A 17,979-nucleotide genomic window follows, 5' to 3' on the forward strand; every position below is an offset into this window, starting at 1 on the left:
AGATTGCTTTTGCTATTTGGGGTCTTTTGTGTTTCCATACAAATTGTGAAATTTTTTTTTCTAGTTCTGTAAAAAATGCTAGTGGTAGTTTGATAGGGATTGCATTGAATCTGTAGATTGCTTTGGGTAGTAGAGTCATTTTCACAATGTTGATTCTTCCAATCCAAGAACATGGTATATTTCTCCACCTATTTGTATCATCTTTAATTTCTTTCATCAGTGTCTTATAGTTTTCTGCATACAAGTTTTTTGTCTCCTTAGGTAGGTTTATTCCTAGATATTTTATTCTTTTTGTTGCAATGGTAAATGGGAGTGTTTTCTTAATTTCACTCTCAGATTTTTCATCATTAGTGTATAAGAATGCCAGAGATTTCTGTGCATTAATTTTGTATCCTGCTACTTTGCCAAATTCATTGATTAGCTCTAGTAGTTTTCTGGTAGCATCCTTAGGATTCTCTATGTATAATATCATGTCATCTGCAAATAGTGACAGCTTTACTTCTTCTTTTCCTATTTGGATTCCTTTTATTTCTTTTTTTTCTCTGTTTGCTGTGGCTAGAACTTCCAAAACTATGTTGAATAAGAGTGGTGAGAGTGGGCAACCTTGTCTTGTTCCTGATCTTAGTGGAAATGGTTTCAGTTTTTCACCATTGAGAACAATGCTGGCTGTGGGTTTGTCATATATGGCCTTTATTATGTTGAGGAAAGTTCCCTCTATGCCTACTTTCTGCAGGGTTTTTATCATATATGGGTGTTGAATTTTGTCAAAAGCTTTCTCTGCATCTATTGAGATGATCATATGGTTTTTCTCCTTCAGTTTGTTGATATGGTGTATCACGTTGATTGATTTGCGTATATTGAAGAATCCTTGCATTCCTGAAATAAACCCCACTTCATCATGGTGTATGATCCTTTTAATGTGCTGTTGGATTCTGTTTGCTAGTATTTTGTTGAGGATTTTTGCATCTATGTTCATCAGTGATATTGGCCTGTAGTTTTCTTTCTTTGTGACGTCTTTGTCTGGTTTTGGTATCAGGGTGATGGTGGCCTCACAGAATGAGTTTGGGAGTGTTCCTCCCTCTGCTATCTTTTGAAAGAGTTTGAGAAGGATAGGTGTTAGCTCTTCTCTAAACGTCTGACAGAATTCGCCTATGAAGCCATCTGGTCCTGGGCTTTTGTTTGTTGGAAGATTTTAAATCACAGTTTCAATTTCAGTGCTCGTGATTGGTCTGTTCATATTTTCTATTTCTTCCTGGTTCAGTACCAGCATCTTTCACACTGTTTTCCATTAAGTTCTTTACTCATAAGCTTATAACAATTGTAGTTTATAAGATGTATAATAGATTTTACAGTGGAACTGACTACATTTACACATGATGAAAAAAATACTTATTAATATATCAGTGAAGAGGGGTACATACATATATGTGTGTATGTGTATAAAACTGTGTCCTGCAATAACTTAAAATATATGAAATATCAAACTACTCATAAGTATCTTCAAATATTTAAAGTTAACTTTAACCTAGTAAATAGATATGGAATTATATTTTGATTCCCATTCAGAGAATCTACAAATCACAGCTCCACCTAATTCTACCATGTTCTCAGAGGAGTTAAAACAAAAAGCTAGCATTAAATGATGAAAATATTGATAATTTTATAATCTGTAGGGATTCATGTGGGCATTTAAACAACAATGAATATAAATATATACCTTTCTCTTTATTTTCTCAGAGATATATATTCAATAAGAGGAAAATAAAAGATAAGAATAATCACCCAGATACAGCTCAATTAGAAGGACTCTGATATATAACTATTTTTCTTTGGATTACAAATTCTCAATATATTCATTTATATATCGTATTATAGTGAATGATAAATACCTAGATTTTATGCTTAAATCAAAAATAGTCAATAAAAACCTGGCAATAGACACTACAAATTTTCTACCCCCAAGAATTCTCCATAACTCATTTCTATCATATTTTAGAAACCAAAAATAGTGAAGTAGAGGACCCATTAAAGAAAAATACTGTATTGATCTTTTCTACAACCTAATTTTTATGTGGCTACACAAAATAAGATGCAATAGGAGGGTTAAACAAATAATATCAAAAAAGTACAGATTTCATCTGGCCTCAAATTATCAGCTACTAAAAACCAGAAGGTACAGTCCAAGGGAAAGATTTTACCCTAACACTCTCATCTGAGCAACTTCGTATTTAGACCTTTAATAAGAACTTGAAGAAAGACAATAGAGGTAATATGAATACGCAAAATCTGTAGCAGGAATAGGAACAGTAGTCACCACACAGGATGCCTAGATGCACTTTCATGACGATGTATCTTTCTGATAATAACGACAAGAAAATGCTTGAAAAGAAGCATCTTATCAACTGGTAACCAGATTCAACTATAGTTTGTAAAAGATATTCAGAAAGGCACATCTTAACAAAAGAGAGAAAAAGAAAAAGAGAAATTCTTCTCCCCTTAAGCCTAATCACTAAAACATTAAATGGGATTAAGTCTTGGATATCCTAAGACTCTAACACCTCTGTGATAGGTAGATAAAGAAAAATATAAGCCAAAACTTCTCCCTAGATCCAAGCAATACATCTCACCTGTTGACTGATGGTCTAGAAAGGCAGCTGAAGAATGTATGCTCGTAAATGACAGGCTTTATGTACTCCCAGCATTCCACTGCCATCTAACCTTATAAAGTTTCTATTTGCTAAGTCTAATGACTTGGTTCTTTATCTCAACCCACTATCAACTGTTACCAACACTTGAGCACAGAGACTGAGACAGCACTTTCATGTTTATATCTGAAAGATAATTTGATTTGCTCCAAAACTCTTTGTGATTTTTTAAATATGCACTCCTAAAAGAAGTAAACAAAAATTACATTTTAAAAAAAGGATCTAGGGGCTTCCCTGGTGGTGCAGTGGTTAAGAATCCACCTGCCAATGCAGGGGGACACGGGTTCAAGCCCTGGTCCGGGAAGATCCCACATGCTGCAGAGCAACTAAGCCCGTGAGCCACAACTACTGAGCCTGCACTCTAGAGTCCACGAGCCACAACTACTGAGCCCATGCGCCACATCTACTGAAGCCCGTGCACTCTAGAGCCCATGCTCCGCAACAAGAGAAGCCACCACAGTGAGAAGCCCGTGTACCACAACAAAGAGTAGCCCCTGCTCGCCGCAACTAGAGAAAGCCCGCGTGCAATGAAGACCCAACACAGCCAAAAATAATAAATAAATAAAAATAAATAAATTTATTTTAAAAAAAGGATCTAAACTACAGACTATATAAGTGGAAAATAACACCAGCAAAAGAACTGCAACACTAGGAATAACCTACCAACTATAAATTTTAAACCCAAAACAAATTGGATATTTTTAGTAATCTAGAATTTGATCCAGAAAATTTTTTTAAGAATACGTAAATACTATTTAGAGTCTCCTATTTTTAGCTATAATAAATTCTGCATTATCAACACTGGAATATCTGTATCAGAATTTTTAATACTAGGTTAGCTTCCTCCTGCAATCCTGTTTGCATCTGAGCAATTCCTACCATCAGCTGATGGGCTCCCAAAATTTGTGAACTAATTTTAGTATTACTAAATTATTATAATGTTAAATAAATATGCTGGGTAAAAAAAATAATGCATTCCAAAGAAAAATTATTTGGATATTATCAAAGCCATTGCTTGCCCTCTACCAAACTGGTTCACAGGGGAAGAAAAATATACATACACACACACATACTCATTCTTTATAGTTTTCTATGCCTTTCAAATGATGGAATACAATTCAGTCATGTTCTTACCAAGATACCTGATAGATAAAAAAGATACCCACAGGAGAAAAATAGAAAAACAGATTAAAAAGAGAGACAGTAAGCTCTAACAAAGAATATATAATGAATAAAAATGTATTTATTCTTTAGACTGAAAAATCTGCCAAATAACATTTTAACTTTTTTTTCAAGTGGATCTTTCAAATATCACTGAACAAAATAAAACCAATTTTATTAATCGTAAGAATGTACAAGTCAATGTAATTCAGACAAGAATAGAAATTATACTCTAGTTGATCAGAACTCCATATTGTTAAAAAAAAATATATTGTCCCAGAAAATACTCCTTGAGAACATTAATGACTCTGGCTAGATAAATTTGATACATGAAGAATGGCATCATTAATATAGTAACTAGATCAAAGAAACTTACTTACTTGAAAAGTCAGAAAATCACTGACTCTGCATCTTTAACCTATTTTTCGAACTTTTATTTATATGCTTAAATCCACTTTCTTTTTAAAGCATGTTCCCAAAATACTGGAAGAAATATGTTTCTAAAAGTATGTTTAATTCAGCAGAAAGCCATTTGTCACTAAACCAACATTTATTGAATGACTATTATGTGCCAACACACGGGTGGATGGGATAAAAAGATAACTAGATACTCTCCACCCTCAAAAGAGTTGACAATCCATCAGCAAGATACAGCTGTAAACCGTAATTACAGTTATTCATGGAGAGCAATTTGACATTATCTAGCAAAAATTTCAAAATGTATCCATCCTTGCTCCCTTTAATTACATTTCTAGAATAGATCCTAGAGAAATTCTCATAAGCACAGAGACTTGCACAAAGATTTTATTGCAACACTGCCTATAATAGCAAAACAATGGAAACAATATGTGTCCCTCAATATAAAACGGATAAACAGGAGATATATACATATATAGGATACTAAAAGTTTAAAAGAATGAATTACATATTCATTACGGCTAGATATCAAAAATAACTTAAAAGTAAAAATGCAAACTGTAGATTGACATACTTTGTGAGACCAGATTTTAACCATATAACATCAGATATAAACTATTTGGGACCACATACTGAACAATATTATATTGTTATTCATGGTATCCATTATGTCTGTTAAAGCAGTTGTTTTTTTAAGCATTTTAGATCATCACAGTAGTTGCCTCTAAAAAGAGATAGTGGAATAACATGGGATGCAAGACAAGAGACTTAAAGTTCATTTGCTTTATTAATTCAAGAAGAAGGAATAAATTTAACAAAATGTTAACAACTTTCGATGCCTAGGTGAGGGGCATATATATGTTACTACTCTTTTCAGTATTCCAAATTTTTTTAATTTCCTAAAATTAAAAAAAAATACAAGACCGAAAAATTTGATCACCTTTCACATTTGAAATCCCAAGTATAATCCCAATTACCAAGAGAAATATAAATTTCTTAGCATGACACTCAAGAAACATAACAACCTGGTCCCCACCTTCCTTTAGAGAACCAACTATGAACACTTCCCCCACCAGCCCAATATAATCCTAATCTTACTTTAACACCCACCACTTATTAAACATTCCACACATCTTCCTGATGCCTTGTCTTTGTTAATGATATCACTTTCCTCAAAAATATGTTTGCTTGCATCACAATTGCCACATCACTATATATCATTCAAGATCCAGTTATAAATGTCACCTACTATTTATAGGATTTCCTGATTCCTCCCTAATCTCTCACACAAGTAACTATTTTGCGATTGGCATTTCCGTAGCGCTTATCACTAGAAAAGGATATTCTTTCTTTGGCAATATAACTCTTTTTAAATTCCTTATCACTTCTCATAGTGCCTGGCACATAGTAGGTATTCACATGTTAACTGCACTGAATCAACATCTGAAACAGTGTTAAGGAACGGAGTAGAAAGTTACCAGTTCATTAATCCATTAAAATTTCTATTAAATCTATTGAACAAAAATGAAATGGTATTTAGCTTCTGAATACAAGTATCACAAAAAACACAATATTATGTTTTTGCCAAGTAAAAAATTTTGCATAATGAGTGCAATTCTACAAAAGTTCATTATGTTCACATTTATACAGGATTAAAACCAACATTAAACACTATCCTGAAGACAGTTTTCCTCTTTGGTAATTTTACTAATTTTCCTAGAAAAGATTTCAGTGTATCTCCATTGGTACTAGCAGCTTCCCCTAAAATCAGTTATCATCCTAGCAAAAGGATCTTCTGCTCATGCTAATAGCTAATTTCCTCCTCTGATGTCTCCCAGCACCTGACAGTTAAGTGTTTTAATGGGGATAATGCCTTCTGGAAATTATTGCTTGGTTCAAAGGCATATATGGATTAGCTCCACCTGTGATGTACCCATGCAATCAAAGGTCTTGAGGACAAACTTTTGAGAATCCAACAGATCTGGGTTAGAATCTTGACTCTGACATTTATCTGTTGTTCCTTAACCTTTCTAGGCCTCAATTTCTTCATCTGTAAAATGGAATAAAAATAAACTACCTCATGGGGACTTCCCGGGCAGTCCAGAAGTTAAGATTCTACACTTACCATGCAGGGGGTGCGGGTTCAATCCCTGGTCGGGAACTAAGATCCCACAGGCCACGCAACATGGCCAAAAAATAAAAATAAATAAATAAAATTTTTTAAAAGTAAGCTACCTCATATGGTGGTTGTGAGGATTAATTATGTAAAACTACACAGTGCCTGGTACATTATAAACAATGAGATAACTATTATTAAATATTTTTAGATATCAAAAAATGACAGCAAAATACCGAAAGGTAGTATACAATAGCAAGATGAAGTTTATTAACTTTAGGTCACCTTCTTTAGAATGCCATATTCATGCATCACTGTTTATTGGAAACTACCACTCTCGGTGTAAGTAAATGCCTCATCCATTCAGAGAGGAAAGGGCAATGAAGGCGAGTATCTCTACCCTTGGAGACTTTGGAGGCTGAAGTGAGTACTTATAAAATGGAATTCTTCATAAATGTACATTATTTATGTCTGGGATTACAAGTAAACTCACTTCACAAGGAGTATCTGAGGAATAAGATAAGAATGTAGTGGAGGTGTTGGGGGGTAGCAGGGACCAAATCCCTTAATGTATTAACTCTAAGTTGAAAAGTAAAAGAGTCAGGAAATGCAAGCCTTAATATAATGCTGAATTAGTTACTGTTATTTAAGCTCTGATGCAAATGCTTACCTTACTTACCCTAGTTGATGATAACATGGCTACCAGTCTATTCACTTAGCTGCTGCAACAACCTCAAAATCACAGCAAGCAGGAAAAAAAGAATTAAACTGTGGGTAACTAACAGATGAAATCAGAACATAGTAAGTGACAGTAGGCACTGACACAGCCCAATTCAAACTGGTAGACTCTAGAAAGTGAACTCTGATAGGGAGAGGAAGAAAAAAAAAAAACATTTATTAAAGACTTCCTATGTTTGGGACCATATATTTTGTACTTCACCTCAATCTCATTTAGTCTGAGCCTCATAAGAAAAAGTCTGAGGTAGTATTATATCTTTTCTACAAACAAGGAAATGAAAGTACAAAAATTAAGATAACTAACTGAATCACATGATTAAGAAACAGTAGGATCAATATATGAATTGAGTTCAATTCAACTCACACTCAGTATTTGCCTCATTCATCCCAGAAGGAAGCAGAGAGAGGTAAATTTAGGTCCTACTTCATACATGTAAGCCTCCAAAGGATAATAAAATTAAAAACAATGAACAAACAATGTTACAAATAATGTTACAGCAAGAGCCAAAGGACTATGGGAGACGGCACAGAACTGTAAAACTAGTAAAATAGTTCACCAGGAGGTTGAAAAAAGTAAAAGGTCATAATTAACCATTGGGAAATCAAATTTTAATCAGAAAACATTTAACATTTCCCTAAAACTTTCTAAAATCTATTCATAATACATTACTACTTTCTTGGGTAACTCAGAAATCTATACTAGTTTCATAACTCAACTCTACAGAGTAGAAGGTGTTAAAAAAAATAAGCCAAATAAATATAAGACAGAGATCTCTATCAAATATGCTGACCCTAGAACTTAGCATAGAAGCCATTTTCAAAATCGTAAAATCCTAGTACTTTAAAACATCAGGTTGGATAACAAATGTAGATAATCTATCTGACCCCATCAATTTACAGCCAAATAAAAAGCTGCCCAAGATGTAGGGAATGGATGTGAGGACACAGGGAGAGGGAAGGGTAAGCTGGGACAAAGTGAGAGAGTAGCACTGACATATATACACTACCAAATGTAAAATAGATAGCTAGTGGGAAGCAACTGCATAGCACAGGGAGATCAGCTTGGTGCTTTGTGACCACCTAGAGGGATGGGATAGGGAGGGTGGGAGGGAGACGCAAGAGGGAGGGGATATGGGGATATATGTATACATACAGCTGATTCACTTTGTTATACAGCAGAAACTAACACAACATTGTAAAGCAATTATACTCCAATAAAAATGTTTAAAAAAAAAGCAGCCCAAAGAGCTTCTGTCCAAAAAGTAGAGAAGCAGAATCTGGAGCAAGGAGAGTAAGGAAGCAGAGAAAATATACTTAATGAAGTTTCTAGGTCATCAATAACTATACACACAAACTAAATATGGCTTTAAAATAATTTTATAGCCAGTACTGCACAGAAGTGATATAAATGCTATAGCTAAAAGACGGCAGACAGTTGGATATAATATGCTCGACACTCACTATAGTTGTATTCCTCAGATCTGTTTTTATAGTCTATACAACAGTTTTATAGCAAATGCAAAATACATCCACGTAGGTGCATGGCAGTTGTCTCACTCAAAAATTACTAAAACAAAAACTCATTCTTTGGGGATAAGATTTTACATGTATGTCCTCAATTCTTTGCCTCACCATAAATCATTTGAGTACTAAGATGTCAGATCATTGTCCTCTTTCCACCTGAATAAAACTCCTTGTGATAAATACAGGAATCCTTTCCCTATGCTAAAGTGTACTTACTTACAGTGCCACAAATAAGAATATTCAAGTATCTTGCTACTCTGTGTAAGATAGCAAGTTCACCTTGTAACACTCTAGATGCAACTATTATTTCTTATTTTTAAAGAAAATTTCCCTAAAACCATCTAAAGGACAAAATTAAAAATAAACCATAAATATCTGCAGAAACCATGTACGAGCATTTTATCTTTGTAGTTACATCAAGGACACAAAAGCTATGTCACTGAAATATACAAAGACAATGCTGCCATCTAAAGGCCAAGATATAATATGAAAAAAATGTATACTTAGTCATATACTGTCAACATATATAAAAACAACCAATTTGATATTTTAAAGTCAGCAAAGTTTATACTTTAAAAAAGCACTATGCTACGATTATTTTTAGGCTACAAAATAAAACTCTAATACTATTTTGAGAAGATTCTTTTTGAGAAGACTGATAAGAGAATTAGCGAAATAATTTAGCTAATGATCAATACCTGCACAGGTAAAGTTCTGTTGGCATCCTTTCAGACACAATATTCTCCTGAGTACTGAATATTTCTATTTGGTGTTTGTCCTATTTAATGATGTTTATTATTTCCTGTCTGTAATTAAATATACGGTATAATTATATATATGCATATATAAATATTATTTGCCTTTAATCAGACTATTATTTCTACTCACCCTTTTAAAAATATTTGTCATTAAAGTACTAACAATAATACATCTCAGAGTGAAAAAACCCAATCTACTTAAAATTGTAGCTTTGCAAGTAATTCAAATATTTCTCCTTATTTCATAAATTCTAAAAATACAAACTAAAGTTCCTATGGGAGACCAGTTATCAACAGCTCAACTGTCCAACAGAAAGAGTTCATACTATTCTAAATTTCCCTTTCTAAAAACCGTAAATTGAAAGAATTTCACTGAACTGAACTTTACTTAAGATTTAGCAAAATCACTTCTAATTTGCAATGAAATCAAAATGTTTACTGGGGCTTCCCTGGTGGCGCAGTGGTTGAGAGTCTGCCTGCCGATGCAGGGGACACGGGTTCGTGCCCCGGTCCGGGAAGATCCCACATGCCGCGGAGCGGCTGGGCCCGTGAGCCATGGCTGCTGGGCCTGCGCGTCCGGAGCCTGTGCTCCGCAACGGGAGAGGCCACAACAGTGAGAGGCCCTCGTACCAGGAAAAAAAAAAAAAAAAAAAAATGTTTACTGAATAACACTACATAGGAAACTGATTCCCTTAGCAGTTAAGTATATAACACCTTTCTAATGGACCACAATATTAAAGAAATTTGAACATAACTAGAGCCTTCAAAACATATGGTTTAATTCCTTTGAAAAACCACTGACAAAAATTTTTAATGTGTCAAGAAAAATGTTTTTCTGATTTTGCTCAACAAGAAAACAAATATTAATCACTCAACAAATATTCCCATTGTGAGAAATATAAAAATTGTAAGCTGGGATTACCATCTTTTAATTTATCTTGAGTGTAAAGTGGAAACCAATGGACAACAAATATGGTCAAGTTCTCATAAAGACTACTAGTTTTTTATTGTCTCCTATGAGTCAGAGTTTATACTAGACAATTTAAGGACATTATATCATTTAATCCTCAAAACCACAACCTGCAAAAATACAAATACTAATAACCCCATTTGCAAAGGAGGTTCAAAGATCTTAAGTAACTTTCCCAAGGTCACAATGCAAGTAAATGGATACTGGGATTCAAAAATTCATTCTCTCTTACCCAGAAGACCTTACTCTATCCACAAGAACATAATGCCTCAGGAGTGATTATTAAATTTGTATTAAATGTGAACAGGAATAGGAAGTATTTTTACTGTGTAATTTCACAGAAAAAGATAATTCTACATGGTAATAAAAGTGTTTACTTTTAATTCATAGTATTTCAACTTTTCTCACTGTAATCTTTAAAAAAAAAAAGCATTATCTCACTTGAAGTGCTGAGGCTTCCAGAGACCTTTCAAAACTTACATTAATACGTGAGAGGTATTTATCAAATTTTGTAAACTAACTCCAAGGGGCAACAAAAAGATCTCATTATTTTGCAGATACAGTCAAAAAGCAAATCTCCTTTGTAAATATACATATTCAGGACCACCTTGCCTACATTTTAATGTACAGTATTTTTCAACATTGAGAACTCTACTAATGCCTCCCCAATGACAACTTTTTCTGTTAACCTGTACTATATACCTATCAAAGCAAATTTAAATGGATTTGGAATATTATTCAGCCATAAAAAGGAATGAAGCTCTGATACATGCTACAATAGGAATGAATTTTGAAAAAATATGGTATGTAAAACAAGGCAGACACAGAAGACCACATATTGTGCGATTCTATTTATATGAAATGTCTGGAACAGACAAAAATCCACAGAAAGTAGATTACCAGTTGCCATGGGCTAGAGGAAGGGGGAATGAAGAGTGACAGCTAATGGGCACAGGGTTTCTTTTTGGGATAATAAAACTGTTCTAGAATTAGTGATGATGACTGCACAACTTTGTGAATATACTAACAAACACTGAACTGTACACTTTAAAAAGGTGAATTTTATGATATATAAAGTATATCTCAATAAGAGAAAATTACATGGCTTTAAATATATTTATAATATACAATAAGCGTAAATGAGTTACCTACACATGTGCTTAAAATATAATATAAAACCTATGTAACTATCTAAAAACAAGATTATCTGTCTCAATTTACTGAGACAGTAATTTTACACCATACTAAGTGAAAGGCTCTATTTCACAAGCATACATCTTCCTGAATATTAAAAATTCCTAACTATCTAAAATTACTACAATCCCTAGGGGAATCAGAAGGAACGACAACTACATACTTATGTTTGGCAGCCAAATTTAATTTTTTCAAATTAATTTTTTCCACTGTCAGAGTTTAGAAAAAAGCACATTAGGCACATGCTAATGAAGAATTTTTAACATGTAAGTACCACATACAAGCACCTACACAGTTATAAAATCAATTTATACAAATCACTGTTTTGAGAAGATTCTTGCTTTTAAGTAGAATTTGCCTCTAAACCATCAAAAAAAATAAGCAGAAAAAAATTTATAAGCTAAGTTATAAGGAATTCAAGAGTTAGAAACAAAATGAAAAACACAAGAATGATAACGAGTACTTACTAATTTGTTTTCCTGCATGTATATTCTTTGTAATTTCAGACAGCCCTTAGCTATGACGATCATGCCTTCATCTGAGATCTTGTAACACTGGCCGAAATGAATATCTTTGAGTTCTCTGCATTTTGAGCCCAGCTGTAAACAAAGAGATTTGACTGAATGCTCCAAAAATAACAAAGGTGACATATTTCTAGTGGGATTTCCATATAATTTTTTTAAACAGCCATACCAAAGTTAAATAATTGTTTATAAATTACTCTTAAAATAGAATGTAGGCAATCTATCATTTAAAATAGTGTTGTGTAAGCCTTTTCACCTTCTAATTATCTCTTTGCTTCAACTGCCTCACACTATATGCCCACCTAAGGTGCCTAGATTCCATAACACTTCAAATTCATGTCTTAATTTCTCTTGAGTCTTTTTATCAGTCATAGTGTTAGACTGAGTGGAACACAGGTCTAAGGAATAAAACCAAGGTCCAAGAAGTGAGACAAAGGTCCAGTGAGTGAACGAATATTTAATTCAGGAGATTCTACTTCTAGTTCTGATTGCCCCAATGTATCATTTTTCTCCATCGGCTCATTTACTCTGTGAAAGAGAAAAAAGACTGAATATGCTATAGCCAATATTCTAGTTAAAACTTATTTACACACTTATTGCATAAACTAAAAAAAAAAAAAAAGGACTAGTGATTTCCTGATTGAAATCTCAAGTGTACCTTAAATAGTTACTGAACAGGTACAATGTTCCCCTTAAAAAACATTAAGTACAACAAAGAACAAATTACATAATCTCTTTTCAAAATTTACAGTAGAAATTAGATGATCAAAGCAAACTATAAATAAATGTATTATAAGTATTACATATAAAGAAAGTCATCTTAGAGATAAAACAAGAAACTTTAGTAAAAACCTCTATATCAAAAATTGTCTAAAAAATTACATTAAGACAATAAAATCCAGTTTGGCAAGGGTTCAAAGTGTGCTGATACACCACTGGTAGGAGTGTAAATTAGTACTAAAAATCTTCTTGGAGGGCTAGTTAGCATAAAATTTGCCTGAAAATTATATGACTCAGCTTCTAAATATTTACCAAAAAATGTAAGAGGGATGGATAATTGGATAGATACATAGTAAAGTCAACATACTACAATGTTAATTATACAATCTATGTAGTGGGTATATGGGTGTTCACTGTAAAATTCTTTCAAATTTTCCATATATTTAAAATTATTCATAAAGACTATTGGAATAATTAACTAAAGGTGTTTGGTAAGATTTAGCTACAAGAAATTAGCACAAGAATTTTTTTTTAAAGAGTGAAATACAGAAAACCTAGTTATAAATTACGGTGTTTTCATAAAATTGAGTATTATATAGCCATTAAATTGAAGTAAACACTTGACAAATAAAAACTGTACATGTTTTTATAATACAATTCAACTTTTATAAACAAATTAGGCACATTTAAATATACGTACACATATTTAATTATACACATGTATATAGAAAAGAGATAAAATATACACCAAGGTGTTTACAGTGGTTATTTCTGATCAGTGCAATAATGGGTACTGTTCTTTTTTTCTTTTCTATCAGTCTTCTCACATCTTATTAAAAATAAATATTATTTTTGTAATAAAAACTTTCAAGTCCTGTTTCAAGTAAAGTAATGATATTATCAGAAAGATATGCAATTTCAGTTAGTTTTTCCAGCGATGGTGATATATACAAGCCATCTTATTTTAATCTAGGTAACACTATAACCAATTATATATTTCACTAGAAATGTAAACTCCATGAAGACAGAAGCTTGTTTAACTAACATAGGCCTGGTGCCCAGTGTCTTACAGTCAGTTGATACTTAGTAAATATTTGTTGAATGAATGAAAAGGCTGATCAGAGTTATTCATTGTAAAGAGGCCTCTTTGAAAAATGGACAAAAAAAGGAAACCATGATTATGGTCTCATATACCACCATGTTCTATTTAATTCAAGAGTTCTAAATTGGGACCACAGGTGGAAATCAGGGATTCCAGGAAAATGGATGAGAAAAAAAAAAAGAGTACACTTTTATTTTCTTACTATTCTCTAAATGAAGTTTAGCTTTTCCTTCACTTATTAAACAGAAAATCACAGTAGTTTAGCAGTATGTGTGACTCTGTAAACAACAGAAATCAAAGATAATTTCACATAACACTACTGTTATTGCAGATAGTGAAATATCATTTTTGTTCATCAGTATTCATCATGTTTATTAGATCTACTACCAGATCTTATAATGCATTAAAGAGGCACATATATTTCTAGAACAAACATACAATGGCATGTTACTTAGACCCAAGAAAGCTGAATCCAAAGCCAATAGTGGGGAAAGCAGAAAAGCAATATGATAATCACTACAAAACTCCCAATAAGCTCACATATGTCTGGCAGTGAGGGCGAGGTTGGTGTTAAAACCACCAGGATTCTTGAAAGTCTACTTAAGAAGTAGTTAACCACTCAGATCACCTCCTCATTTCTGCACAGCCTGCCCCTGCCCACTCTCCCACAACAGCAAAAGACTGGAGTTCACTGAGGGGAGTAAACCATAGGGTCTTTGGGGTATGCCATGCACAGCTGACAGCAGAAGCACACTCCAGAAAATGTGGGGATATGAAAGTTTATACAGTGAAAATGGAGGAATTAAAAGAAATAATTCTATAAAATGTTCCAAGATGAAAGGATATGGACTTCCAGACTAAAAGGACTCACTCATATGTCCAATACAAATGACAAAAGCAGACCTGTATCAAGGCAAATCATAAAATTTCATAATCGTTGGTATAAAAAATATTCTAGACTTCTAGTGAGAATCAAATTTCATACAGAGGGTTAAGGATAAAAAAGGCAACAAACCTCTTAATTATTTAAGAAGAATACTTATTTCAAACCTAGAATACTGTACTCAGGATTCAGACTATGAATTAAGTGTGAGGGTAGAATAGAGACATTTTCAGACATGCAAGCTCTCAAAAGATGTACCTCCCATATATTCTTTATCAGGAAGCTATTACAATCTGTGCTCTACAAAACATGAGAATACAAGAGAAAGAACACATGACATCTAGGTAATAGGACATGTAATAGAACAGCAAGGTGAGGAAAACATTGAGAATAAGGGTGAAGATAAGATACTAAGATGACCATTAATGCAAGAGTAGTTATATACAAGTCCAGACTGCCGTCTACTTTAAGAAAATAAATTGGACTAAGTAAATACATATAGGTATACTAAAGCAACTGGGGGAAAGCTGTGGACTCCATCACTATTAAGATATAAAAACTAAGTAAACTAAACCAGGACAAAAAGACATTTATTCATTCCAATAAAAACAAAATTCCAGAGGGAACAAAAAGGTAGGTAATTATAAGATGTAAATACTGAATACTTATTTAATCAAAATTATAACAGAATTATTTTGACACGACGAGGGCATAGGAGATAGAAAAGGATAGTGAGCTAAATCCTCATCTTTCCATAGCAAGGAAATAGCATAGATCAGCAGTGTGCAACCTTTTGGGCACCAGGGACCGGTTTCCTGGAAGACAATTTTCCCACAGATGCAGGGCAGGGAGGTTCAGGTGGTAATGCGAGCAATGGGGAGTGATAGGAAGTGGCAGATGAAGCTTCACTCACCTGCTGCTCACCTCCTGCTGTGCGGCCCGGGGGTTGGGTACCCCTGGGATGGTCTAAAATGGATAAATCAAGAAAATACATATAGACATAGATGGCAAATGCTTCTTCTCTACCACTGCTTCCTTCTTCTGGAAGGAATTCAACTGGTCTAACTTCTGTTCTCTACACTATTAGTTTGTATTTAATAAGCTGAACATGTTCAGTTCATCTCTATCTTTTTTCCGCTTGAAAACAAACTGCCCGCAAGGAGCAAGCATCTACTTCTACATTTGCAGGACACTGCTGGTCCAGCCTAGTAGATGATGACTGGGTCCCCTGGCCAAACTCCAGCGTTTGAGTTAACAAGCCTATTTAACTCTATTACTAAGCAACATTCCCAATCTAGCCTTTCTGTGTAACAAAGTTGATACTTTTCCTCTGTCACTATTCCAGTGTCTTATTTGTCAATTTATTGAGATGCTGGAGCAATAAAGAGACTTCAACACTTAGTGCACCAGCCAGGTGATCTCTTCCTATATCAAGTTTACCCTCATTAACTCTTTTTTTTTTTCAAGATTTTTTTTTTTGATGTGGACCATTTTTAAAGTCTTTATTGAATTTCTTACAATACTGCTTCTGTGTATTTTTATGTTTTGGTTTTTTGGCCATGAGGCATGTGGGATCTTAGTTCCCCTACCAGGGACTGAACCCACAGCCTCTGCATTGGAAGGTGAAGTCTTAACCACTGGACCGCCAGGGAAGGCACCCCCCTCCTTAACTCTTACCTTATCCCAGCAAAAAGTCAGTACAGCTAAAGGATCTACAAACACCTCAAAATCACCTCCATAATACTTTCTACTTTACCAAAGAACATTCTGAAATAATAACTACTCATCATAAGATAAGAATACCTATCTGGCTGATATTGACAGGATGCATACCACCACTCACCTTGGTTGGATACTGGAAAACTCCTCCCTGAGGGCCCTTCCAGGTAAGAGAGGTTATCAACCTTGTGAAATTTTAGCTCCAACCACACCTATCCATTCACACCCAGCCTGTCCTTCATTGCTATTTGCACCTGACACTCATGCCAGGTACAATCCTAACTCTCACTCTTCACCAAGTAAATGGTCTTCGTTACCTAAGACATAGAACCCCAGTATGTCATTTAAGAGGTTCTGAATCTTTATCAATACAAGTCCAATATCTAGTTCCCTAGGAAAGGTGCAAGTCAGATGGACAGTAATAGAAGCCTTCCTCTAACTCTAATCATGTGTCAAGGGCACCCAACAGTCAACCCTGAAGGAAATCATTTAATGAAAAGGGTGTTAGTAGCCACTTTATCACTTAAATGAAGCTAGTCCACCTATTAATCCATGGTTCATTTTAGCACATGACAGTAATTAGAACTGCAAATGGACTAGAGTAAATAGAATATAAAAAGAACTGTCTTTGATTTATTCTTTTCTTCTTTGTAATAATCATTTAAGATTATTCACAATTTTGCTCAAGAACTCCAAAGGTATTTTTCAAATTTTTCTATACAATATTTGGAGGTGATTTTCCCAGCATCTCAAAATTTAATTAAAATTTTGCACACCACCCTTGAGAATTTACAAAAGAGAATTTGTTTTAACAAGCTATATGTTGTTACTGGATTGTTTTTGTAATAAAACAAACACCTTAGGAAGAATATACTTTGACAAAGAATCTAGATAACTGAAACCAGAACATGGAACCCACTGGGAAAAAATAAGATTAGGTCTTCAATGTCACATGAAAGCTGCTCAAAACCAGTATTAAGAACATATTTTTAAAACATGAGGTATGCCACCTTCAACAGAAGAGGGAAGTTGTTCCTTCTACTTTCCATTCCCAATATGTCACCACTGTCACTATTATACACATGCAAAAGAAAACAGTGAAGAAAACCCAATCCATATCTTCTAGTAACTTCACACAACTATGCTAACTATTCACGTTTGTGAAATCATAAAAATGACAATTTCATAATTTGATTCATTAGTTTCATCATTTGTAGTAGAGTAGCACAGACAATGAGATATGAAAGAAAGCAAAGCAAATTTTTCAAACTGCCACTCATCTGACCCTCTTTAAGGACTCAAATTTGAACCTTTTTCCTAGATTTATATTGTCTAACTTTGCCTCATTTAAAGAACATTCCATTTAATACAATGAAAATATGCTACATAAGCTCCCAAAATGTGTACTAATACTATTTTTTAGTTGTACTAGCATGACGTATAATTAA

General features: G+C 33.8%; 1 protein-coding gene across 4 annotated transcripts in view; it reads right to left on the bottom strand.

Annotated features, from left to right (window-relative positions):
• The window catches only part of FBXL17 (F-box and leucine rich repeat protein 17), a 496,293-nt gene that overhangs the window by 451,435 nt on the left and 26,879 nt on the right, over nt 1-17,979 (bottom strand). For all 4 annotated transcript variants that reach the window (XM_055086703.1, XM_024119152.3, XM_055086702.1 and 1 more), the window contains exon 4: nt 12,051-12,182. In XM_055086703.1, the coding sequence (XP_054942678.1) occupies nt 12,051-12,182 (132 nt within the window). The remainder of the gene's footprint in view (nt 1-12,050; nt 12,183-17,979) is intronic.

This window comes from Physeter macrocephalus, chromosome 8 (assembly GCF_002837175.3).
Source record: "Physeter macrocephalus isolate SW-GA chromosome 8, ASM283717v5, whole genome shotgun sequence".
Taxonomy (NCBI): Eukaryota; Metazoa; Chordata; class Mammalia; order Artiodactyla; family Physeteridae; genus Physeter; species Physeter macrocephalus.